The sequence below is a fragment of the Zosterops lateralis genome (assembly GCF_965231275.1).
Source record: "Zosterops lateralis genome assembly, chromosome: 3".
Taxonomy (NCBI): Eukaryota; Metazoa; Chordata; class Aves; order Passeriformes; family Zosteropidae; genus Zosterops; species Zosterops lateralis.
This window is the reverse complement of record NC_139764.1, coordinates 90,204,803-90,231,709: the sequence shown is the minus strand read 5'-3', so window position 1 is coordinate 90,231,709 and position 26,907 is coordinate 90,204,803. Positions and strand designations below refer to the sequence as shown.

The window sequence follows — 26,907 nt, the reverse complement described above, 5'->3', positions numbered from 1 at the left end:
GTCCCAAGGAAGAAAGACCACCTTTTTCCTAGTCAGAGTTCACTGAGATTTGACTTTACCATCCTAGTGGAGTAGATCTGCATCTCACTGCTTCAGCTGCAGAAGACCTTGGGCACTTGGTCTACACATAGACCCCTGCAATCCCTTCCCAGAGACAGGAACTGTTTGACATATGGTTCCAGTGAAAGAATTTTTGGGGTAAAGGCTGCAGGGAAGCTGGGGAGCCAGGGAGGAGGATAAGCATCCAATTATCTTAAATTATCTCTTTTGGAAAAACAGTTTGGGCTTATGTGATGCAGAGGGCCTTAGGCAAAACTCATCCTCACATAAAGGCTACCAGATTAGGGAATGTTTATTTAAAAAGGGAAAGACTGTTTGTTCTGCTCTGCTATTTTGCTGCCCTAACAGCTATGCATGCAGGGCAGGCAAGGAAGTGAAAGCAGCTATGACAATAGCCAGAGGAGCAACCCAAGCACCAAGACACTGCACTTTGTAGCACTTGAACAACCAGGATGAAGAATAGAGCCTAAATCTGGAAAGAAAAACAGAAACAAACCTCAAACCAAAGCAACCCCCTCCATGCCTCCCATGAAAATAATGAGCCCTCAGATACAATACTTAGTCATCCTTCAGGAAGAACAGTGCTAAAAAAAACCATGTTGAGAATCAACACTGTGAATTGCTGGCAGTAAATGTTATTAATCATCACCAGCAAATGTTATTAAAACTATTCACAGCTATGAGAAAGGCGGGGGGGGGGAAGGAAGACTATAACAAAATAATTTATCTCTAGGTTTCGGTTTCCCCCTCCTACAAAATGGGGAAGAGAGAACACTCATGCACATTGTGGTGTTCTGACGTGTACACATTGAAACCTGGTTCTTGTGCAGTATCACTACAGCACGTGCTATATTACTTAATTTCACTGCTTTTATCACCTCCAGCACACACTGGTCAGGCTTCATCCCAGTACACACTACAAACAATGCAAATAGATACGAGGAGTCCGACACAGAATTACAAGAGAAAAAAATCTGCCCATTTAAAGTGCAGAAAGAGAGCAGAAATATTGAATAGTTTTTAATAAACCATTTGCAACTGCAGGCAAAACTAGGACAGAAAAGGCATTGTCCTGCAGGACTAGAATGGCCCTTTTTAGCTGTGGACGGCATTGCACTTGGTTTCTGATCTGTCCCAGCCTGACCAACCAAGCACAGGGAAGAGCAGGGTAGCTCAAGAGGGCTTGGAAGAAAAGCCTCCTCCCTGGCTAACTGAGTACCAGAAATCCCAGGACTGCAACTCCCAAATGCATCTAGCCACACAACATGGTGTGGGGGAGAAAGATCCCACTGACCTCAGCACTGATTCATGTACGTCCCCAGTCCCCAGCTCCCCACTGTCCTGAAAACAGAGCAAACAGACATGCAGAAGCTGGATTTTTAAGGTGATGTAGACACTACATGATGTAGAAGGTACTAGCTCTCATTCTGTCTTCTTCTATCCCCTGCCAAAATTTCCTGACTTGGTAAAGACAAGAGGACCTCATCCCGAGTACAAGAGCCTGCTGAAGCACTGAAGAGCAAATCACTCACCAGCTGCCCCTGAGTGATGTACTTCTTCCACCACAGATAAGGACGCATGGCTGGAACAGCAGACAATCCGTAGTAGGAGTACATGAGGACATGAATAAAGCTGTTCAGTGTGGCACCAAAGTAAGCTAAAAAAAGGGCAAGGGAAAAATAAAGTACATTGCATTACCAGGAAGGAACATACTGTTTCATGGAACCTACAAAAATAACAAGCTCAAAATGTTACTATTTAAAATATGATTTCTCTTAGAAGAAAAGCAAGAGGGTTCTTTTTTAACCTTGTTTTTCACTCTGCCTACCCAGTGGAGTAGCTGAGCTGCTTAGGAGCTTTGTGCTTTACACCAGCCTTCTGGTTTTGTTTCCTCAAGTTACTCTTTTTCACATCTACATTATGGTTTCTCAAGGGAACTGAGGAAACTGATAAAAAGGAGGAATGCTCACAATACCAAACAATCAATACCTCCACCCATCTACTTTTAGGTTGATTTCACTTCCTTCCAGGCAGGAGCCAATTTTGCCATCTATAACCAAAAGCTTCAGATACTTTCAGAAACTGCAAGTTAGCTATTTTATTTGTCCTTGTTTACAGTACCTTCAGTCATTAAAGAAACTTCTAGCTTAACACTGAACTGCACAGAACTGTGATGACATAACAGAACATAAAGCTTGGAAGAAGAAAACCACATGACTAGGAATAGCACAAAAGTATTTTCAAGACCACATGAGCACAAGATAGATTCTAAGTATATGCAGTTTTGACTGCTGTATGAACAAGGATTTACTTCCTTGGAGGAGAATATGTTTCCAGATGCAGACTTTTTATAAGTTCAGTATTACTCACCGTTGTGCTGACAACACAAAACAAATATGAGTTTCTATGCTGTTTGGCTCAGAGAGCAGACTCCTGAGGAATGCAGCCTCTTGGTCTGCACTGCCAGCAGCAGCTCACATCCATTGGGTTTGAAAAGGTTTCTCTTAAATGGAGTGTTCAACAAAGCCAGTATCTATAAGCTGCACATCCTAACCACAGCTAAGCCAGGCTAATGCAGTTAGGAAACTAGATGCCAGCTAAATGCAATGGAAGTAAAGAATTAAAGCCAGATTGCCAAAGGTTAGCAGGATTTAGACAAGAGAAGACATGTAAATCTTCCACTTAAAATTCATTTGCTCATGTTCATTAGTGCTCAGCGGACAAGATTTTAATTGAAATCATTTGTTATGGCCAATGATATAATGAGATTAGATTAAGAAAGTCATATCTCAACTGAACTTTACAGATACAAGGATAAGAGTCACTTTTAGCTGTTTTACAGCTGAAACAAGCTTCTGGCTTGACTTGGAAAAGAGTATTGTTTCATCAGAGGGTCTCTAACTACAGGAAAAATAGACAGAGCAAGACTGATGGGTATCTGACCTGGGTTAATGCACCTGATAAATGTCACACTGCCACACAAATTTTTCAAACTACATAGACATTCCTTTCCTAGAGGCTGTGCTGGCAGCTTAACTCCTGCAACCAGCTACAATAGTTGCAATTCAGCAAAGCAGTTTAATACAGTACAGAACCAATCCTGCAGCTGAAGGTACCAAAGATGTTTGGTTTGATCAAAAGACCACCAAAAACGAAGCCTCTGTTGCAGATAATTTCCCCACCATAACCCAGTACTTACAGTGACCACAAGGCACCCAGTTCATAACAAACCACCAGATGTTCAGCATTGTTGCATGGTGGTAGACATGCAGAACAGTGATCTGATGATTATTTTTTCTCAAAATGAAAAAGAAGGTATCCATGAACTCAATGAGTTTGGAGAAATAGTACCACCAGAGGACACGTATGATCTGGAAAGGAGGAAACAAGTTTTAGCAGCACTGCACATTGTGGGGGCTTTCAACTCATATGTTACCTAAGTAATTTAAATCCAGATTCTGTCCTGCACTACTTGGATTGAAGACACTGCTAGGATCTTCTGTAATACTTCTGCCTTAGGTTTCTCCATAAGGGATTGAGGTACAAATCTATAGCCGCAGCTGAAAACAGGATGACAAAGACTGCTTCATGAGGCTACTGCTGTGTACCGGGGTTGTCCTGGGAGAAATAAGAAAACACTTCACCAGAGCTGGTGCAGCAGTGCTCTCTGTAAAGGAGAGGTCAGAAGTGTGACTAGAAGAAATCATCACCACATCTCAGAATGAGAAGGGTAGTCTCAGCACAGAGTGGTTGGATACAGTCTGAAGACCAGATCCTCATTTTTTGATCTGGAGACTCTTGAAAATTTGCATGTAATTACAAAAATACCAACTATAAATATATCACAGATTAACTATTATGTCTGACAGTGCATTGTCCATTGTTCTGCAAAAGGTGGATAAAAGCTTATCGTTTAAGCAAAATGTGCATAATCAATACTGTTCTGCTCTCCACTTACACTCAAGTGGACAATTTGAAACATTACCAGCTCTAAGTCTTGATATACAGTACCTTCATATCAGCCTCTCCTCCACTGTGTGTATCCTGACAGAAGAAATTGTATCCTCCTTCCAATACTCCTGTCACCAGCTGAGCAAATAAAAAAAATAAAGTGTTATTTGGGGAGAAGGCTGAACTCCATGGCACCTGCAAATCTCCACAGTGGCTCTGCCCAGACATCTGGTGTCAAGAGAATCCTGGGCACCTGAGGGTGGCATTGAATTCAAGTTCCAAGCAGGGATCGAATCATAGTGAAGGGTAAGTTAAATTCTCCCAATTGTGGTACACCGGAATAAAAATAGGAGGTAACATTTTATCCCCACTTATCTCACACAATGTGAGCATTTTCAGAGCCATAGTCCACACAGATTCTCAAGAAATCTTCTTTGCTTATAATCTCATTGTTAGAGAAAGTAAATAACCAAAGTTCAGTAAATACATTTTTCTTCTGATTACTTTTGGAAAGTTACATCTTTAAGAAATTTTATACTCAAGAAATGTGACTACAATCTTTTCAACCACATGACAGAGCATACTTTCAGCTTTGCTTTCCTTAACAGCTAACAACAGATGCTTCACTGAATTGCCATTCTTCAAGATCTTTTTAAGCAATTCACTCATCCCAAGCACATTACATCCTTCCCAATATAAGTGACTTCCTCTGCAGGATATGCCACTGCCTGCCTGACTTCCTGGCATAACAAGTAACACCTCAAACATAACGGATTCACCATTAAGGGTAATGACCAACTATTGGTCATGACAGATGACAGGGTGTCTGCTGTGGAGGAGCTGGCTCAAATCTCTGGAGAAACAAGATCCATGCTGGATGTTCTCACCCTTTCACAGATGGTAGGAGGTGGCAGGAGAGGTTGAGGGTAGAATGGGAGGAGGGAGCATGTGCAAGGACACGAACAAGATCCCCTTTCATATCTCAACAGAAGAGATCATTGGACATTGCTTATAAAGATGTTCTTCCTCTTGGAAATAGCATGAGGAGAGGAGTAACAACTTTAGGCAACTAAACATCTGAAAGACAAAAGCGAGTTGTATGTTTTTGGCCTTATCTATCTGCAGAATAAAAAATAGCTTTGCAAAGCCACAGTAGAAACTCTTGTACTAGAAGCAATTTTAAAAGATCACTTGATTAAAGGACTACAATAACTGGTATGACTAAATGCTGCTCAGAACTGTGAAAAGGAAGCTAATTTTAAAAGGTTCAATAAAGATTATCACTTAAATGATCTACCTTTCCCCAATGTTATTTCTTTCATGCATCATTTTCCCCCTAAATTAGCTTTTAAAATACTCAGTCACCCTAGGTCATTATTTTTGACCTTCTGAGATAGAATTATTGCTGCAATTTAGGGGGAAAAAAGTACATCTAGTTATATCGTAATATACAGACCTGGAAGTATCTCATGTATTAGAGATAAATCAATAGCACCTGCCACAGCAAGGGCAGGGCAGCCGTGCACATCATCAGACATAGGCACTTTCCCTACCCAAGCAACAAAGGGAAGGCAGCCATGGAAAGACTCCTCTCCTGGCTGCAGGGCTGTGCAGAGGACACCAGTTTAGAAGTGGTACCTCACCAAAGAACCAGCTGTGGCCCAGAGTGAACTTTGCACCAAGCCACTCTCAGGCCACTGAGGGAAAGACTGCATGGCCTTGCAAGTGCCGGCCCAGTCCCTCTGAAGTCCACACTGTGCTGTGATCATGTTAAGAGCTTACAGATGTTTTCATACAGTTCTCATAGTTGAAGGACGTGTTAGGAATAGAAGGATAATAACATTGTTTATATTGTAATTAATCCAAACAGTGTCCATCATTAATGCTGCAGTCCATCAAGTTCTTCCCAGTAAAGGCTGGCATAGTGAATCCACAGAGTTTTTCCTGCAAGTGGTCCAGGTTCACAACCTAAAGCAACCAAATGGTGTAATGCAACCAAAGGTGTCTCCAGGGATCCCACCTCTCTAAAGGACAATGGCATCAGTGTGGCTATGAGCAGTGGCTTCAGCTCAACCTGAGTACTCCCTTGTTTACAAAAGAACATATTTTTGTATGCTAGGAGCTGTAATACTCTCACAGTCACAAATGACATAAAGATAGCAACATTTGTTGGAAATGTCAGCATCTTTTATCATATAAATAGTTAGTATAGTTACAAAAATAATTTCATTCCCCACTTTCCAGAAGGAACTAATTGGGAAAAAGCTGCTACAGCTGCCCACAAACTTTACTCAGTGCAACATACAACATGTAAATAATCTTCCACATTTAGCCAACTGCTCCTTTGCCTGGCACCACTATTTCTTGCACCCACAATGCTTTCATCATATGCTGGAAGGCTTCAGAAAAGAAAACCAAGAGATCACTCTGAAACATGACCAAATGGCTCCATTTTGCACGGGTGTACAGCCCCAGGGAGCTGCTTCCCTGCCAGCACAAAAGCGATAAGGAGGGGTCAGAAATTTCCAGCAGAGCATCTAAGTCCTTGCTCACACTTGTTATGATCTGCTCCCTGGATGGCAGCCTTTGCAAGATCTCCTTACACCACTGGATGTGTACAGTAGGTCTGTGTACATTTTGCCCAGAAACAGAGTGGTGGCTTCTCTGTCAACACAGCCTTGAGACAACCTTTCCTTCCTTGCCTGCTGTCTCCTTCATCTTCAGGCTGGCAGGAGTCCAGGCCTGCTGCTGGCACTGCTGATGAACAACCACAGGCAAATCTTCTCCAGAAATTAACGTGTCCAGAAAAGGGCAATTATAACCATTTGCACTTGAGTAAACCACTTCACGTACTTGGTTTCTAAACAGCACAAAAAGACAGTCTCTTCATAAGCAAATTAAAATGATGCTCAATGTTAAGTCCCTCAGCTCAGGGGAAAAACCTGCAGCTCAAAGTTGCATTTGTGCTGAAACAACCCACACTTTCTTCCCCTGCAATGAAGTTTTCTTTTTTCCTATCACTTTCATTTTGTAATTCTGTTGCTGAATTCTTTAAAATGCTGCAGTACATGTTTTTTTATCAACTCTGCTACTAAAATAGGCCAGGACACTAACACTAGTTTGACTGGGTGAAGAAGAGGTGTTACTGGGGAGGATTTTGGTTTTTTTCTCGTGATAAAACTGAAGTTTGAGACTCACTGGAGAGGGGCAGATAAAGGACCTAGCACTGCATCACGATGTCAAGGCGTGATGGGCTTACAAAGTTCAAAACAGACCTAGATTAGAATGAGGAGAAACAGAAGTTCACATCTGATAAAAGCAAGCAAATGCCTGCACAGACAAGCACTTTATCTTTACATGAATGCAGTTACCCCAGGGCAGAGATAAGGGCTTCAGGCGGGTGGAGAAAGAAAGGGGTGAGGAAAGAGCAGCCTAGCTGCCACCCATGGCTCATGTGACACAGCACCTCTGCACACAGTCCCCTGCTTCCTAAGACTTTTCCTACAGCATATGCAACACCTCATTCATTAGGAAAATCTAAGATGACTTTTCTCAGACAGATTCAGTAGGGAAATAATTTTTCAGATGAAGAAAAAAGACAGTAAAGAGATCACTTAAGAAAGCGAGCCTTCATCATTGGCCAGTTTTCTCTAACATAAACTCAGGCGGTCCACATCACTTGGCCAGTTTTGCTAATAAATTCCCCCTACATAACATAGTCTGTAACTGGGTACGTGGCACTCTCCCCTCTTTGCTAAATTACCCTGCTGAGACTCAAGCAGAGAGGCAGGGGCCCACTCACAGCGTTGCAAGACACCTTGTGATGCCAGCACAGAGCAGCAGCACAGAAGGAAGCAGTGCTGCCTCTGCTGCTCCAGCTGCTCCTGCAGCTCCTCCAGACACGGCTGTGCCAGCCAGCAGGTGATCAGCCCATGTCCTGTAACGCTCCTGCCAGTCCCTGCTAGGCACCTTCTCCACCATGCAGGAAGCCACCCCTTGATGCCCCTGCCTGAGATATAAGAGCATTATTTCTCCTTAAAGTCCAAGCACTGTAGATTTTTACAGAATAAAACATTGTTTGTCCCTAAAGGACATCCTGCCCTCCTGAAGTATGTGACAAATTAGCCTGGAGAAACCTCTCCAGCTCTCCTACATTTGCCTTGCCTGTTATATTGTCTGGCACAAGAGCAATCCACTTCTCTGTGAGTACCAAAACCCAGACAAGTCATTAAATACCCCAATAAAAAAGGTATAGCAAACACAGAAACTACTAGGAATTCCACATAAGAGGTCTAAGATTTCTAGTGAATTCAGACTAAAGTACACAGTATCTAGAGTTACACAAATCCTATGATGCCAAATTCCCCCATGGTATTGCTTCCAATCATTCAGACGTAAAGGTCAGAAAACCAAGTAGGTCATCCTTTTCATCTCAGTTGGGAGGATGCCTCACTTTAACATCTTGTTTTGACCACATAATAGGCAAACTGAGCTGTGATGCTATGAATCATGATCTGAATCACCACAGCTATAACTCAGGCAAAACTTCAAAGTAGGGCTTCAGGTGTATTGTACACAAGCTATTAAAGCAACTTCTTTTCAGACATGCTACTAAACAAGTTCATAAATGGTAACATTTTATGATTTTCCTCACAGTAGGTCTGAAAAATTTTAATCCAACTGAAACTCAAAAGGTCAACAAGGAGGAGAAAAGGGAGTTACATTTTCTGAATGCTGTTCCTCATCATTTTGTCTTAAAAGCAAGTAAATGTACTATAAATCGCTACAGATATATGGCTAATCCTTCAAAGGAAAATTTCCAAGTCTGATGAGATACAACCAAGGGTATCACACAAGCTGTGCACCAACAGGGGGGTAATTGTGCAGGTACTTCGGATAGAGAATGCACCTGGAGGTGCAAGAACCCATTTTTTCCGTATGCCCTTTGGCTCTCTCCCTTTCAAACATCAAGCAGGGTGGTGTTATATCAGCATGGCTCTCTGCTTTGCAGCATTTTTATGGGCTCAGTCCCTTGTTGCAGAGCGTTGCTTGCCCTCACATCCAGCTTGTGAGTGCTGCCAACCACATTTCATTTCCACTACCGTGTGTTTAATGATCTTCATAATGCTCTAGCTTCAGGTATGCCCATTTACAAGAAGATGTATTTGCAATACTAATGAACATTTCCATATGGATAACATTAGATTAAGAGCAACACTCATTTTCATGTCAAGTATTTCATTATATAGGAAGGAGGGGTCTTAATATTCACTGTATTTTAATTGTGTTATTGCTCCACAATATAAAAGTGATTATCTGACTTCTTCAGCATATTACAATCCTCCCTTGGTAACCAGTTTATTGTTAGCAAGAAAAAGGCATTTATAGGATCAACAGTTCAGGTATTTTCTATTTAAATTTACCAGCAGGTTTTGTAACACAGCAGAATGTTACAGAAATTTAGAAACTATGAGTATTATTCCAAGTATTCAAAAAAGAAAGACTGGCTGTCCTGAGAGTTTTATCCACTCTTGGTACAACTGAAGAAAAGTCTACACTTGTAAACTCTCAATAACATAATTGGAGGTTAAAACAATAGATCACTATATAACTGTAAATAACATCTGCATAAAATAATGCAGATAGACATTGAAATTAACATCAACACTACATTTAGACAATTTAAACTGATCAACACACTTTTTTTCTGGATTATAACACTGTGACAAGGAGGTTAGAAATCTAAGCACATCAAGAACACAAGTAGTTCCAAGTACCTATTGAACCCAAATCTGCTCCCAACTGAACAATTAAGTATCAAATTTCTTAAAAACCCAACCCAGTAATTTTTGAGTAGATAATTTACTACACAAGAGAACTAACATTGAATTTAAATCACTTCATTTCTAAACACTCGCCTTGTAAAACACTATAGAATTAACTACAAACCTAAAGAATTGCAGCTTACACATGCTTCTAAGCTCAGGCAAAAAAAAAAAAGAAAAAAAGAAAAAGTAGTTTTAGCCCTAGGTTATATTTCAAAAGACTGTGGTGAAAGAATTGAAAAGAGGATGTTGAAAATGAAATATATTCTTACAGAAAGAAGAAATACTTTGGTTAAAAGTGTTCCAGAATAATCTGTACATTAAAGCAAAAGAGTAATTTTCTGACCACATCTTTATTTACACTACCATAGTTCTTCATTTTCATTTGAACAAAAACATACAGTTCTGAGTAAAAGCAGCTACAGAGCTCTCTGGGAAGTGGTAAACTTAACACTGCCTAATTCTTTTGGGTTTTGTGAAAGGAAATAAGTCCACAGAATGTCCAATTCAGTCTAAAATATACTTGCATGTTTAGATTTTAAGCTCAAAGAAACTGATGAATCACAATGGCATTGTTTCAGCAACGTTTCTTTTATCCAGCAAAACTAAGAGGATGCAAAAGAACCTATTGCAAGCTTACAGAAATAGATGCAAGGACTGTGTGTATAATTAAACACAAGTAAATAAAATGTTTTGCCCTCCAGATAAAGCCAGTTTTGCTAAAAAGTACTTTGTACAGTCCACCAGCACAATCACATTGAGCAAGGAGAAGTTACTGAAGGAGTAACCAAGTTCATGCTGAAAGATCAGGACTTCACTTGCATCCACTGAGAAAAGTGCATTTGAAACACTGCTAACCAGGGTCAGCAAGGATGTTTAAGGCAAGGTTTGTTTCACACCACCCTCAGAGGTAACATTACAATTAGGGTTTTCTCCCTAGAGAAGTGACATTGAAAATAGTTGCACCATTTCTGCAGATGCTTCCCGAATTCAGAGGCACTGCTCAGAGATTATTTTCAACATGAGCCAATGTAATTAAAACAGACACTGCAAAACAGGCCTGACCAACCCTTTTTCTCTTACCTCATAAAACATATACAGAGAGAGCAGTGTAAGTCCAAGGTTGTAGATCACTAGAATACCCCTGCATGAGAAAGGCTGCTTATTCCGCATATACTTTGGTCCCAGCCATACAATTAGTAAGTACAAGACGGAGAAGATAAAGGTAGGTGTATAGTTCTCCAGAAGAAGCCATCCTTTTACTCTGGGGTCTGAAACACACAGAAAAAATCATAAAAATACTTAGATTTTGTAAGGAGAAGAATTCAACACATCTAAAAATAGCTGTACCCAAAATGCTTCCAGTGCTGGAATACCAAAGAAAGATGAGGGAAGTGCAGCAAGCCCTTTTACTAAGGGCCACATTGCTAATTACAAACAATATTTTATCTACATATTTAAGAAAGCAGAAATAATTCTTTTTCTAAGGGAAAAATATTCTTAAGTTATTACCACTACTATTTTTAAATACTCATTACCATTCAGAACTGTCACCAACTAGAATACCACATATAAAATGATAAAGAAAAGATTCAACAAATCTCTGCCCTTTATTTTCTCAAATCAACCCTTCCTGACGGTACACATCTTATTTCCTAGAGTCAGCAAACCTAGGAGTAAAGCAGATACCTCTGTAGCTATGGCTGGATGATCCTGATAATTATTTTCCAGTCAATCCTAACACAATTAGACTTATGTATGTGCTATTAGAAAGAATTAAATTTTGGTGTCCTTGTATTAGTAGTGGAACACAGAAGAGTCAGGCCCACCTGGGTAACCAGTCTGGTTGGCAATGACTTCTCAGGAAAAGCACATAAACCACCCTGAATCAGAGAATTTTAGGGGACTACTTGGAACATTAGTGTGATCCTTTTGAACCACAACTGTGTTGTCCGTACCTGGCAATAGCACAGCATCTCACTCCTCTCACTAAAGTCAGCCTAAAGTACTGAAACCAAGTTAACCAAACTATAAATGAACTATCCAAATATTACTTAAAGTCACAGTCTTGACTTTATTTTAAAGGAGTCACACAAGGATCCTGAATGTAAGAAATGAGGCCTTAAAACTGTAGGTTGGAAAGCAGGTAGGCAAGCCAGGGAACTGTTTGGATTTGCCACCCTTATGGTTCATGATTTTTCTCATACAGGAAATAGAGACCATATGCCAGCACACGCAATATGTTATATTAGAACATCCAGGCTAATTTAAACAGGCTTAGTATAAAGAGATAGGCAACAAGGGCACTGAGGTATTAATAAAAGCAAACAGAAAACACACTTAGAAGAATCAGAGGCTTGTTCCACCTCCTGTGGACTTTCTCCTGTGAAGAAGGGGCACCATCAGTGGATCTTGAGTGGGACAGAGAAAATACATTACTGCAGCAGTCAGAAGAAGAAAGCACAGGCCACTGTGCTCTGCATACTCTGTGCAGGATCCAGTCATTTAATCCCCTGGTCAGAACCAGGTGGAACTGGACCATCCTACCCAAGCCCACAGCATGAGGCCGCTTGTCCTGGTTCCACAACCTCTTGCTTCCTCACACTGACCAGGACTGCAGTTCTACACCCGCAGAGTTTTTCCCTGGGCAAAACCTACCAAAACTATTGCTTCTTCAAAAAAGAATGGTTTCAAAGAAGCAGTCTTTTCCAACAACTACAGATATTTTCAGTGAAAAATTCCAGAGGAGCTCTAGTTAGAAGGCAAGAGTATTTTCAAATTAAATTAAATTCAAATTCAAATTAAAGTGGCTTTTTTAGAATAAAAGCTATTACTATTTTTTTTTTTTAAGCAGCAAAGATCTGATTGAGGTCAGTCATCACTAAGACAAACAACTTAGCTTACTGAGCTTAACTGAGAATAAGAGGAATGACCTCTTCAGGTCAAAAGATCAGGAGCACTGAATAGACTCTTACTTATTACACCAATAGACATTTTGATGCATTGCAGATCCTAAAGAAAGTAGCCATCTGTCAATGTCAAGTTAGAGGAAAAATGTGTCTTATGTTCTAATAAGATCAGTTTTGTTTATCAGTGTTAACATTTGAGAAATCTTACCTCTAGGTCCAAGCCAAACATCAAAGTAGCTATTGATTGTTTTATCCACAAGTTCCATTCTACGACGTACTGAAATGAAAAGAAAAGGGTAAAGTTAGTTCTTCCACTCAGGAAAACAGTTTAACCATCTGAACACATTCTGTTAGGGTTAACAAATAACATATTAGTATGCAAAAATTCCAGCAAACATAATGGACTTTCTCAGCATATATTAAGTACATAAAGCTTATTCTAGTCTCAGAGAATGATTGGTGTATGAACTATATTTCCCACTGATGTATTTAATCATAGTTACAAAGGCACAGAAACTGAAAACAATGAGTTCAGATTAACCTGAAGTTCTTTTTAATTCTGTATTTTGTACACACAAATAAAAGCTGGCGTCTTGAAAGATCCTTCAACGATGAGGAGGATGGGACTTTGAGAAAGCCAGCAACAGGGAAATTTTCAGATAAAGACTATGAAGCTATTTTAACAAAGAGTTTCAAATAACTACCAAGGCTAGCTAGGGAGGAGGAGGGAAGGAGGAAAAAAGTAAGAACTGGCTCTGCTATCACCTGCAGATAAGTGACTGATTACAGCTCTGATTAACAGCCCATAAAACCAAGAGATCAACAGTCACTGAGTGACCGAGAGGACTGCAGAATCCGGGGAGAAAAGACAGCATCTCATGGCATGAGCACCTCCAGTTCCAGAAACTGCCTACTGGTACGTCATTTCCAGATAAAATTCACCCAACATCAACAGAGTGACTCAAATGTCATCTGTCAGCTCCTCATGTGGCCACTCTTTATTGGCAGCACCTGGTCTGTACATGGAGACACCCACGTTGTGGTACCTCACTATGGTTAAAGCAGGGAAGAAGCAGCAACACTGCCCATGAGCAGGGACAACTGTGCACAAGGCTATTCTCAAGAGAAGAGGAAGTAATTTTCTTCTTGATTAAGAAAAAACAAGAATCCCAACCCTTCCAATTTCCTCTTTTCTATCCAGAACTGTACTTACTTTCACTAATAAAATTTTATCCAGTTCTAATAGAATGGTTTTCACTTTGTGGTGTTTCTCCTTTCCTAAAGTACTAATATTAACAACTTTTAGGTATGAGAAAATAACATAAGCAACACAAGTTGTCAGTATACCCACAGCACCAATTATACAAGCTTATATATAGTTGCTAAGAAAAAAAAAAAGTTGGTCTTTTGGTGGGTTTTTCTTGTTTGGTTGGTTTTGGGTTTTTTTTAGTTCTACCTAAAGAAATATCTCTCCTCCATCTGTGAAAATCCCTTCTCTAGGGGATTTCTGATGTATGCAGATTAAATTAATCATATATCCTCTGGTTTTAGACAGCTGGGACTGAAACCTCAATTTCATCCAGGTCCAACAACAAAAGTCAAGCAGGATACAAATTATGCTTTCTCCTCAGTCCCGAGTGGGACTGGAGCCAGTGCTGAAGGCCTGCAGGGGCTCTGACATTGCACGGGACCAAGCAAGTACAAGGGGCTTAGGTCTTGCATTTCCATTCTGTGGTCTTCTACATAAGCCACATCCCCTCCACTGCAGGGCACCAGGCAGGAGGCCACAAGGCTCCCTGAGGACTTCTACCTGCACCACCACCCACCGTTCCCTGTGGGGCTCTCAGGGACACAGAGAAACTTTCTCTTCCATGTCATTCTGCTTGGGACTACAGAAAGCCACAGAAACATCACTGGAATCCGGTCATCAAGCACAAACAAAAGGGCTTGGTCAAAAGAACCAGAAGTGTTAAAAGTATTTTGCAGCCCTAATTCATACTGGCTTTATTTTCTGACTTAATAAGCCCAGCCCAAGTAAGCAAACACTTCAGAAGAAAGTGCATTTTTGGGATTATGTCACCTCACCAGCTATGAACTGTGAGAACTTGTGGGAACAGCCACAGCACTGGCACACTGGTATCCCTAGGAATAAGGAAATATAACTTGTGTCACCAGAAGCATGAAGATCAGGAAGGCTGTGAGAAATGAGTATATAATTACAAGGAGAAAAAAACATACTTAGAGAAAGCAGCTTCTTTTGTTATCCTTTTTTAAAATTTGTCAGCTATTAAATATTGCCATGAAACCCATTACCTAGTGGATGATTCATTTTGTTGTTTGAGATCCCCACTTAATCAATTTGTTGCTCTTTTGATCCAGTACTAATTCGTCTAGTAATGTAGCACTGCATCAGCCAATAATCTGCATCTGACTTCAAATTCGCTTCTCACAGGCAAAAGCTTCAGATGGCAGAGGCTAGTACAAAACCAAAGGTTTGTTATACTAAAATATACAAAAAAGCTCAATCCAGTAATGACTTGCTATATACATTGCCACATTTACTGGATACTAAAAATGCATATATGTCAATGAAACAACTAAGAAACCAGAAACAAACTCTGCCTAGCTATAGTAAAGCAAGAAATGTAAGTCCACATTGAAGCCTTCCATAAAACTGGAAGAAAAACTCATCCCCCAAGAGGAGGAGGCTCTCGGCAGAGGTCTCAGCTTTTTTGGGCTGGTACCCCAATGCAGCTTTTTGTGTCAGCGTTATCAGACAGCAGATTGTAAAAGACACAGCAAAGGAAAAACTACTCCTGGTGTTGATTTCCAGAATTTGCAGAAAAAGAAATTGTTTCAAAAGGAACTCATTTGTGTAACAGAAAAACAGAAGGAAACAATCTGCTTTTGTTCAGAGGGGGTCATGTGAAAATGCATCAAGTCTCCTGCCAACAGCCACACAACATTAAACACTGCTTCAACAGCAGCAACTACAAGGGTTCTTTTTAAATTAGAATAGTTTCCCAATTCAGAGAAACATCGACTCCCAGAAAAATTAAACCAGTGGCCATCTGAAACACTGATCGGCCTATTTCCTAATACTAGTAAGCAAATAGTAAGCAAATTCTGCATCTGACCACATACATGAGCAGATCAGCAGTAATGCTCCTTTACGTATAAGTCATCCCACAGCAAGGCTCAGTATTCACAGAACCATGGAATGGTTTGGTTTGGAAGAGACCTTTGAAGCTTATCTAGTCCAACTACCCCACCATCTTCCAATCAAGATGCTCAGAGCCTCATCCAACCTTGAAAGCTTTTGTGCATGGGGCATCTGCCACCATTATGACCAACCTGTTCCAGTGTTTTGATGCCCTCACTGAAAAAACTTCTTCCTTACATCTAGTCTAAATCTGTCTTCTTTTAGTTCAAAACCAATGCCCCTTGTTCTAACACTGCAGTTCCTATAAAAAAGTTTGTACCCATTTTCCTTGTAGGTCCCTTTAGGTACTGGCAGGCCACAATAAGATCTCCCTGGAGCCTTCTCTTTTCCAGGCTGAGCAGCCCCAACTCTCTCAGCCTGTTTCCATAGGGAGAGGTAACATTCCTCTAGATCCACTCTAATATGCCCATGGTCTTTTTTATGCTGAAGACCCCAGAGCTGGATGCAGCACTCCAGGTGGGGTCTCACCAGAGCAGAGGGGCAGAATCCCTTCCCTCATCCTACTGGCCATGCTGCTTTTGAGGCGGCCCAGGACACAACTGGCTTTCCGGGTTGCAAGTACATATTTTGCCAGCTCTCCTCCACCAGCACCCCCAAGTCCTTCTCAGCAGGGCTGCTCCCAATCCCTTCATCCTCCAAACCATGCTGATGGTTGTGGACTTCCCCAGCCCAGGTACAGGACCTTACACTTAGCCTTGTTGAACCTCATGTGGCTCCCAAGGCTCACTTCTAGAGCCTGTCCAGGTCCCTTTGGATGGCACTCCAGGCATGTCAAACACACCACTCAGCTTTGTTGGCAAATTTGCTGAGGGTGCACTCGATCCCACTGCCCATGTCTCTGATGTGTGTGTACAGCACTGGTCCCTGAGGGAAACCACTTCGTCCATCAGGACTCTGAGTTGCTGACCACTACCCTCTGGATGTGGTCATCCAACCAATTCCTTTTCCAGTGAACAATCCACCAATCAAATCCGTATGTCTCCAATTTAGAGAGAAGGATGTTGTGGGGGTCTGTGTCAAAGGCCCTGTAGACCCATGACATCCATAGCCTTGTTCAGTACTTACAGTCAGAAAAAAAAGGACACAATTATGCCAGACAATGTTTTTTAAAACATGTACCTCTATAGACACAAGTTATTTTTTCCTAACCTGCCTTTCTACAATGGAAGAAGAAATCATCCTCTCTGACACCAAATTTTACCAGTGCAGTAAGGCACCTGACCAGGGCAAAATGGACCAGCAGAGCCTGAAAGCACTCAGGCTTACAATCTGGAAGACATTTCACTCCTTCAAGTCCAAATATCTAATCCAGAAAGAAACCTATTTGATGCTTTAAACAAACAAAATTACTGGACTTTAATTCTGCAACACAAACATAACAAAGGCTAAACTTGCACCTTGTCCCAATAAGATCGAGCAACATCATTAAAATATTACTTTTTCAATAACCCTCTGGATTTTTGACAAACAGGTTTTTTTGGACATCCACAGATAATTTAGCATCCTGAATTCATTTCTGGCACTATGAGCTGTGATGAACACCATGCTCCAGGAGCCACCCAAATTTGGGCAGAAGATGTGAAGCTTTGCCCTACTGCTCAGTTCAGGCATGGAGAGCCCCAGTGCTTCTTGGTGTGACAATCGAAAATACAGTTCAAAACCTACACAGAAGAATGCTTTTCTTGTAGGATACATTTTAAAAAATTATTTATAGAAAGTGTTTCATACAGGCTACCAGCATTGACAGCCTGCTCTTCTAATGCACATATTTACTCTTTGAGGAAATGGCTACTACATACTGGAGGATTTCAACCAGCTTCTGCCCTTCCATGCTTTCCACAGAAAACGCATTCTAGAGGATTTATGCTATGAAGTAATTTAAGAATTCTTTATCACATTTTGATGGTGTTTCTTGAGTTTCTTCTTGGAGTAACTTTCCAGGTGTAAAGATGATGCAAAAAAATACAAAGGTTTGCTTTCTGTCCCATGGCACCCTTTTTAAGCAAATCAAGCAGCAGGAAAAAAACCACTTTAAGCTGAAAGCTCAAAGCACTGGGAGCCTGCTCCCTTTCAAAAGGATCCTCCAGTTCTCAAGGGATCCTCCCTGCTGCTCAAGAAGTCCCTGAAACAGATCCTAGTTTTCATAGCTAAGTTCCTGAACCTGAGTTCCAATAAAAACCCCAAAATAGGCATCTAAATAATTGTTCTGGCTTCTGAGAGAAATGTGCTGTCAGGCCTGGCTGCTCAGCCTTTCTGGAAAACAGCCACTTTCTCTGTTCTTAAATTAGGACTTTGAAGCCTAAATTTAGGCACTTGCTTTTGCTTTTGGAAATCCTGATTTGTGTTTTCTCTTTAAAGTAATGTTTCCCAGTCCCTGCCACTGCAGAGGTGACTCCTCTTTTTCCTCCTCCAAAAGTACAAACTATCTCTCCTCCAAAAACCCAACGATCACACTGCTGTTTGCTTTTATAGATGTACTGGAATTGAAAACACTCGGCTGCTTGAGAACCGGAAGACAGCGCTAATAATTAAAGCTGTCAACCATTTTCTGTCCATTTGCCAAAGCTGCCCAGTTTCTCCTTTATATTCCCCAAGCCTTAACTGCCCCTTGAATGCATTCCCTTTGCCTTTCAACTTCCTGCCAACTCCAGATTACCCTTTCCTACCCTTTCTGAGTAACCTCTTAGGGTCCCAACCCTAACATGCTTAATGTTAGCAATAAAAATGACTTCAGAATAAAGTATAGTCCATATTGATCCGAAAGTGTAGGTATATTTATTTTATGGGAAACCAGGTGAAGCATGAGTGCTCCGCATTTTGCACTTTAGTTTTGTTAAAATACAATAAGCTAGTTTAAAACTTTATTTTGCATCTCTGTCTTCAGCAACATGATTCAGATTTTTGGCCCGCTTGCATCAGCAGCAAACCCTCCAGCCTGCTGCTGACACATCAGGACCCACAGTGCTGAGCTTTCACACTCACCAGCAGCACCAGCATAAAGAAGTTTAGAAATAAATCATTTGTATAAAATTCAAGGAAGTGTAACAAATGTGGGACAAAGAAGAGAGGCTAGTTTCAAATGGTTTAACCTCAGTGGGATTTCAAACCACTTGAAAATGCATGGGGTACCAGCACCACAGTACTAGAAACTTCCTCACTGCTGCCAGCTTACAGCCTGGTGTTGTGAGAGCAACACAATCAAGACTGAAGGAGTATTTACAGAAATAAAATGTGGAGGAAGAAAAGGCAAAGCGTACAGGTTTATTTCAACTGCGGAAATTGTAATATACAGCAATGACACTGCAGAGAATTTTTGCCTAGGCTTTAGGAACTGCTTCCTTTTTTTTTTTTTTTTTTTTTTTTTTTTTTTAAATTGAAACAGAAGAGAGTATCTGTAGCAAACTAGGTTAGATGGAAACAGGGAGAATATGTACATGGTACAAGAGCAACAAGTTGACTTCTTGTAAGGAAAGCCAAAGCACAGCGTTGGCTAGACAGCTTTGCTCCAAAGTCCCTGTGGCCCAAGCACTATGGGCAGTGTTTATTAACAGCTACTCTCTGAATCTGAAGCTCCATGTGTTTACAAAAGCAGTGCTGGTATTGCAATTGGGAAAACAAGGGAGCTCGGGGGCTCTGGTTGATGACAAGCTGAGTGCGAATGAGCAGTGCGCTGGCAGCCAGGAGGGCCCAGCACGGCCAGACGGGCAAGGGAGGGACTGTCCCCTCTGCTCTGTCCCAGGGCAGCCTCACCTCCAGGGCTGGGGGCAGGTTTGCGTGCCACAATACAAAAAAGATATTTTAACTACTAGACATCCAAAAGATGGCAACAAAGATGGTGAAGGGCCTTGAGGGGAAGCTGTATGAGGTCACTTGGTCTGTTCAGCCTGGAGGAGAGTGAGGGGAGACCTCACTGCAGTTACAGCTTCTTGTGAGGGGAAGAGGAGGGGCGGACACTGATCTCTCCTCTGTGGTGACAGTGACAGGACCTGAGGGAAAGGCCTGAAGTGCCAAGGGAGGTGTCAGTTGGATATTACAGAAAGGTTCTTCACCCAGAGGGTAGCTGTGCACTGGAAAAGGCCCAGGGCAGTGGTCACAGCACCGGCCTGACAGAGTTTGAGAGGTGTTTGGACAGTGCCCTCAGGCACATGGTGTGACTCTGGGGGATGGTGCTGTGCAGAATCCAGGAGTTGGACTTCATGATCCTTGTGGGTCCACTTCACTTCAGCTCATTCTGTGATAACAGCTGCAGCTCACAATGGAAAAAAAATTAGCCTCAGGAGGCCTGGAAAGCTAAAGAGAGTTGAGAAGATGAAGGGGAAAAAAGCTAAGTCCAGAGGGCCATAAGGATTTTACCTTTCATTTCTGCTCTCATTTCTTGTATTCAAAAGCTACCTGCAAAAAAGTCTGACAATTTTTTCTCTCCTTTAATAATGGGATTCCTGTAATCTCTGTCTATGTACTTCACTCAAATGAACTTTATACTTCCACAGGAGAAAAATAAAGTTACAGTCCCCAAAGCCTACTTTAATGAACCTTTTTGGTCAAAACGTTGTGTTTTCTAACAACAGAACAAATGAGACTACAGCCGGTAGGACCAAGGATGGAGAAGTGCAGCCTTGCATGACCATTACATTCAAGAGCACTATGTACTCAAGACAGTAAGTTTCAACTTACCTTTTCTTTAAATGCTCATGCCTCATAATTGCATAATAAAATTTAAAAAGCAGGAAGCAGGAAAAAAAAGTGACAAGTGGGACTGTCCCTCCACATGTCTCTCATTTCCTCTACCACCCTGCAGCTGCAGCACCAAATCTGAACACCAAGAATATTTGCCATCCACCTACCCACTCCTCCTGCCAAAATCCTGCACCAAGATCTGAGCCCAGGGGACATCTCAAGAATAAAACTCAGAGTATGGAGATCTATAAGTTGTGGTTACCTCCTTTGCGTTTAGTAGCTTGACAGATCAAAATTTGCCGTCTAATCTATAAAAGTACTTAAAATTCTCCTGCATATGTGAAACACTGTACAAAGCAAAAAATGGCTGTGTGCAGTTATCCTGTAAACAAGGTTTAGCTATAAAAAGGTTATCTCAGGTTCACATGCTGACTAGATACAGCAATCCAATAAAAGTGGAGGAATTAGAAGACCATGAAACCTGAGCATGACAGTCACAAAGGTAATGCTACACCATGCAAATCTGACTTGTACAGGGATAAGAGTGCACATAAAACCTGAATTAAGATGCCCTGCTAAGATGTGAAACTACAACCCCTGTGTTCAGGTGGGTAACTGACACCTTTCGGAGAACCACTTGTGTTTTGGAAACCAGATCACACTGAAAAAGCACACTAACAAGTCACCCTTAGGCAAGTTAAAGTATATTACATATTTATTTGTGTGCTTACACTATTTCCAGTTCTTGTGGGGTTGTACCCGGAGTGCTGTGGGAGAAGTGAAATTCTCTGGTGAGCCTTAGCACACAAAATAACATGCAATACATTGAAGTAGTAACATTCCTTAATACAAGTGAATTTCTATACTTTTATCTAAGAGAAGAAAGGATGCATACTGGTGCTATAAATGCATCCCAGTGCTTGCATTGCTGCCATTTCTTTATACAGTCAGCCATGCTTTGAGAAGTCAATCTTAAAACTTTTCTATGTTCTGGCTGTACACCTGTGAGACCCTGTGTGGCTGCAGCTGTACCAATACTTGGTGCCTTCATTTTAAGATGCTAAACATCATGCCAGACTGTACCATCATATGTAAGTAAACAGAGGTCAGGCCAGTAAGAATGACAGCCGGCTTTAAATAGAAGGTACAAAAAAAAATTAAAATCCTCCTTTTCCCACCATTCTGAGAATTAAAAGAAGAAAAAAAATTACTTTAGGTATAAGTGTTATGCCATGGCATTGTGCTGCTCAGGACAGAATCCTAACCACTATGTGCCCTGTTAAACTCCCTGCCTTCAAAACAGAAAAAAAAAAAAAAAAAAAAAGGTTCATTATTTAGAAAATCAACTACCTTTAAGATCTAACTGCCTTTCTAAAGGATAAAGGTGGTAATGCTATAGAAAGCAGGTTTTTGACCTCGTTCCTACCCAGGATGCACAATGACAGTACGGAAAGTGAAGACAACATGTCCCAGCATAGGGACCGAAAACAAAGCAACAGGACATTTCTTACAGATGCATCTGCCAGATCATTCCCCCACACCTCTCCCTTCTTGTACAACACTTCACACATTGGTAAATTGTTATTGTTGCCAAAACCACACTTCTGTTACCGAAGCTCAGGGCTGAAAAGCCTGGTGAGTCCTGAGGAGCTGAACATCCTTGCCTGCACCAGACCCACATCAAACCAACTTCTGCTGAGAATCAGCAAGTTTTGGGGTACCAAATCATTGCTGCAACAAGGCCCATGAAAGAGGACTGACTCCTGGAGTAATTAGAAAAGAAAGCATTGGTACCTGCACATTTCATTTGTTTGATTTTGGCAGCACTTTCTGAGATATTACTTCATCAAAAGACCCTGGTTCAGGAAGCAAGTACTGCGGTTTCTTATATTTTATTATTTGTTTTAAGGGTAGAAAGACTAGCCAACCAATTAAAAGGAAATTCTGTAATGGTACAGCTGCATGTGATCTTATCACTTACTCTTTCTATGAACTTTAAATAGACTACTAGAAGAATAAGACTCCACATATCTGGCAACTTCCGAGATGTTTTCTGCAAGCTCATAATATAAAGGCTTCAGTTACCTGCAGAAGTCAGGCAGGGAATTCCAGGAAAATAAGTACCTTTCCTCCAAAGTTTAGCCACTCTTTTCTTTCAATAAGAGGTATTAAATTCTTGCTGCCACTCAAATCTGTTCCAAGGAAGAATACAGCTAAACTGAACCCCCAGCTCCAGCATGTAGAAGGTTTTGCTACATTTGCTTCATACTTTCACAAGCACTGGAGCAACAGTAGGGTCAGCACTGTAATTTGATGTAATATATCTGCTTTAAATACAGGGACAAAGCGATATCCACCCAAACAGCAGGCAACAGGTTTCCTTCCCAACCCTGCAGCTATCTCATCCCCTGCAGGGCAGCAGTCCCCTGGAAAAGGGGGCACCAGACATGCCTCCTCTGCCTCACTGTGTGTGCAAAAAACATCTTCAAAAAACATCTTCAGCAACTTAATGTTCCTAAACATAAGCATGTCCATCCATCCAGTTGTGATGCCAGCTCATGCCCACCAGCAGCCCTGAGGCTCAGAGTCATCACATCACCTGATCCTTGCTCTAGCTTCTCCATTCAGCCTGGCCCACTCTACAACCATATAACCATCCATACAGCCATACTCAGGGCGTGTGCAGTAACAAGAAACAGACAAGAACAGCTTTGACACTGCTGCAAGGCTGCTTTCATTCCTTTCCCACTCTCCACCCTGCCTGGGTGGAAAGAACCTGGAAAAACTGAGGTAGCCCCAAAGAAACCAACCAAGCAAGAAGATCAGCTTTCAGCTGGGCTCATCCCACTGATGATTTACTGCAGGAGAAGCAGTAGCACGATGCAGACACATGGATGAAGAGGTTTTACATGGCTGAAGATGAGCAAAGCCACCACACTGCACCCAGTTAGGAACCACAGCAAAAAGAAAGACAAATGAAACAGACAGACAAAATGGAAGATGTAGAATGTCTAATGCAGAACTCTAAAATGCTATTAAGAGAAGGCCAAAATAAAATGCATTGCACAATCATTTTACATATAAGAATGGTTGTAGTGAAAATTACAGAATTTGCAGAAAAAATAAAGCACAAAATAAAAAAGTCATACAGGATATGTCACACAGAACTAACTTAGAAGATTTCTTAAATATAATTGTAGCAGCATGAATTAACAGATCATCGCACTGTAAAAAGCAAAGAACAACAAAAAATCCAACCTCGATATGTATAAACTATGAAAGAGGCAGATTTTAGGATGTATTAGCCTGTTTCTGTCTTGAAAACTGCAGGACTGAGGATGGTCTCAAGGCAGGTCAAGTAGGGGAAGGGGGAAAAAGTTAACCATCAAGAGACCAAACACATGAAGAACCAACTAAACATTTCTTTCAAGAAAAGGCAACTTGACAGCCAAAGTATTCCAACAGAAACAGTGCTAATGAAAATAAATACACAGAAAAAGATTGAAATAAAAAGTTAAGCAGGCAGCAAATATGACCAAAACCTCTTGCTACACCCTGGCCAGCCTGCAGCTGAGGGCCTTGAGGACAGAGGGGAAGAATCTCAGCCTTATATGTTATACTGTAAGAAACATCAAACAACAACCTTACTAGTGATTCGAGACACATCTTGAACACAGTAGCCCAAGACTAAATTTCAGTGGGAAGTTTGACTTTCTGATAATACCACGTATTTTTTACTTGATGCCCACAGATTATAATATAAATTTGTTGGATGAGAAAATCACATGGCTATGCAATTAGTGATTTACACATAGGAAACAACACTGACTGCTGCACAGTGAAAACCTAACTTACAGTGTATTTTATAAGTGCTCATATTCTGCCAGGAGTGAAAGGACAGAATCAAGTGGTGTTTCATCAGCAACACTTGTAAAGCCACTCTTTAAACTCTGGGAAAAAGACATGCTCTTCAGCCTCTATATTAAGACTTTGCACATTAATTATAAAAACATCAACATATTAAAAGTTGTTCAGCAAGTAAACCCTGTACATTCTGAGTGTACCTATTTCTTACATGTTTTGTACAGACTGTTTGTACAGACTGTAGGATACAGAATAATGCTTCAGGCAATTAAATTGCTTATTCATGTCAGCAGCTCTCAAAGTCTTCCCCTCTGGAATCTCATCACCACCACATCTCTATTTTTACTGTATGCTAAAAGCAAAACATGTTTTTGTGCAAAAAACTCTTTCATTAAGCAATTTTTCAAGTACCAAAACACCATTCCTGTAGTTGAAGGTTATTTTTCCACAATGTTTTTATCTCTGTGTAATACAAGCTCTCCACATAGATGTGTCATCTCTAAATCAAACAGCAGCAAAAGGACCCTTCAATTAAACAGACCAGTTATTCTTGACCAGGGAGTTAAATGTGTAAGTTCATATCCCCACACTGGAACTGGTATGAAGTATAAGAGTAGGGAAAAAAAACCAAAAATGAAAAACTACCAAAAAACCCTTGTTAATATTCTACTCTCACGTTAATGACTGACAGCTTAGGTGGGAATTTGGTAAGGATCTTAGAAGAGCAGTGATGCTGTAAGAGAATGTGCCAGAACCTCCAATGGCTGATTACAGCTTGTTCATTGTTTCGGTGCTAAACCCAGCCCTGCTCCCCCGTTCTGCAGAACAACCCTTCACAGTGTTGGATAAGTAAGATTTTAAAAAGCAAAGACTGAAAAATAGATACAGACAGACATACAAAAGTGTGAAAATGTGCAGCAACAAAAAATTAAGTAAGGAGAGCAGTGGAAAGCTACATAATTTCTCTGCTAGGCTTCTTCACGTGCAGTTGGCCACTCAGTCACTGCAGGTTCAAAGACGGTCATCTCCTTCCAAGGCCATGTATTTCTCCTTTGAAGGCAACACAACACTAAAGGATGTAAATAAAACACTCCAAGAGGATTGTTTTTCATACACTGTAAAATGCAGTTAAAACCTGGCAACATTACTGTGTTCTCACAGAGAAATATCTCGGTTTCTCATCCTTCATGACGCAAAACTGTAGTTTAACAGCTTCCTAAATGTACATTTTAAGACACAAAGTCAATCCCACAGATGCTTAGAAAACTGCACTGTGCTATATGCAGCCGATACCTGAGCTGATGCATTGTTTGAGCCTGACGTGTTTTGTGAAACCAAGCAGCATTCAGTCTGCACAACTGGAAATTCATCATAGCTCTGCAATTGTTCAACTAGAGTTTAGATTCGATGATCTAAACAAACCCAGCACTGAATTTAGAAAGTATGAGCCAATTAAGACAGACTTTTTTAAAAAAAGAGAAACATTTGAAAACTACATTAGCAGTCCCTTCCTGCACCATAATGCAACCACTTAGCAGTGGTGATAGAACAAGAAATCAATACAAAGATGTTCCAAAGGATATTATTTGTATTCTGCAGGGCATGACCAGACTTGTAGCCTGCTTTTGTGCGCTTCAAAGGAAGATGATGATGGTTTTGAAAGGGCTAAAAAAAGAATAAAGAACTTAGAGGTTCTGGGAAGTTGTCAAATAAAAGTGGAGAAACGGGTATGGCCTCAAGAAAATTAGTTTGGAACCTAATGAAGGCTGCAAAACCAGAGGACAGAGCGTCATGGTTTGACTCTAGCTGGTAAATAACACCCCACAGCTGCTTGCTCACCCCTCTGCAGACCTGGTAGAATAGAGGAGAGAATCAGAAAAAAGTAAAGCCTGTGGGTTAAGATAAGAACAGTTTAATAAATGAACTAAAATTAACAATAACAGCAACAACAATAATAACGAAAAAGGAGATAACGAAAAGAGAGAAGGAGGAATAAAACCCAAGAAAGACAAGTGATGCACATTACAGTTGCTCATCACTCATGGACTGATGCCCAGCCCATCCCTGAGCAGTGACTGGCCCCTCCCAGCCAACTCCCCTCAGTTTATACACTGCCCATGACATTCTGCAGTGCGGAATATCCCTTTGGCCAGTTTGGGTCAGCAGTCCTAGTTGTGCTTCCTCCCGGTTTCTTATACACCTGTTGACCAGAAGAGCATGAAACACTGAAAAGTCCTTGATTTAAAGTACACCCTGCTCAGCAACAATTAAAACATCATTGTGTTATCAACATTATTCTCATACTAAGCCCAAAACACAGCACTGTACCAACTACTAAGAAGAAAATTATTCCAGATGAAACTAGGACATACGGCTCTTACTCTTTAAACTCACATGA

General features: G+C 41.0%; 1 protein-coding gene across 4 annotated transcripts in view; it reads right to left on the bottom strand.

The window, feature by feature from the left end:
* The window catches only part of ELOVL5 (ELOVL fatty acid elongase 5), a 37,463-nt gene that overhangs the window by 3,775 nt on the left and 6,781 nt on the right, over positions 1-26,907 (bottom strand). The window contains exons 1-6 of one of the 4 annotated variants that reach the window (XM_083857027.1): positions 13,322-13,432; positions 12,954-13,022; positions 10,920-11,107; positions 4,072-4,149; positions 3,260-3,431; positions 1,593-1,717 (exon numbers count right to left, since the gene is read on the bottom strand). In XM_083857027.1, the coding sequence (XP_083713153.1) occupies positions 1,593-1,717; positions 3,260-3,431; positions 4,072-4,149; positions 10,920-11,107; positions 12,954-13,011 (621 nt within the window). In that variant the 5' untranslated portion in view covers positions 13,012-13,022; positions 13,322-13,432. Of the gene's footprint in view, positions 1-1,592; positions 1,718-3,259; positions 3,432-4,071; positions 4,150-10,919; positions 11,108-11,374; positions 11,496-12,953; positions 13,023-13,286; positions 13,433-26,907 lie in introns of those variants that run through there. The other 3 variants (XM_083857026.1, XM_083857028.1, XM_083857029.1) reach the window with 3 other exon arrangements.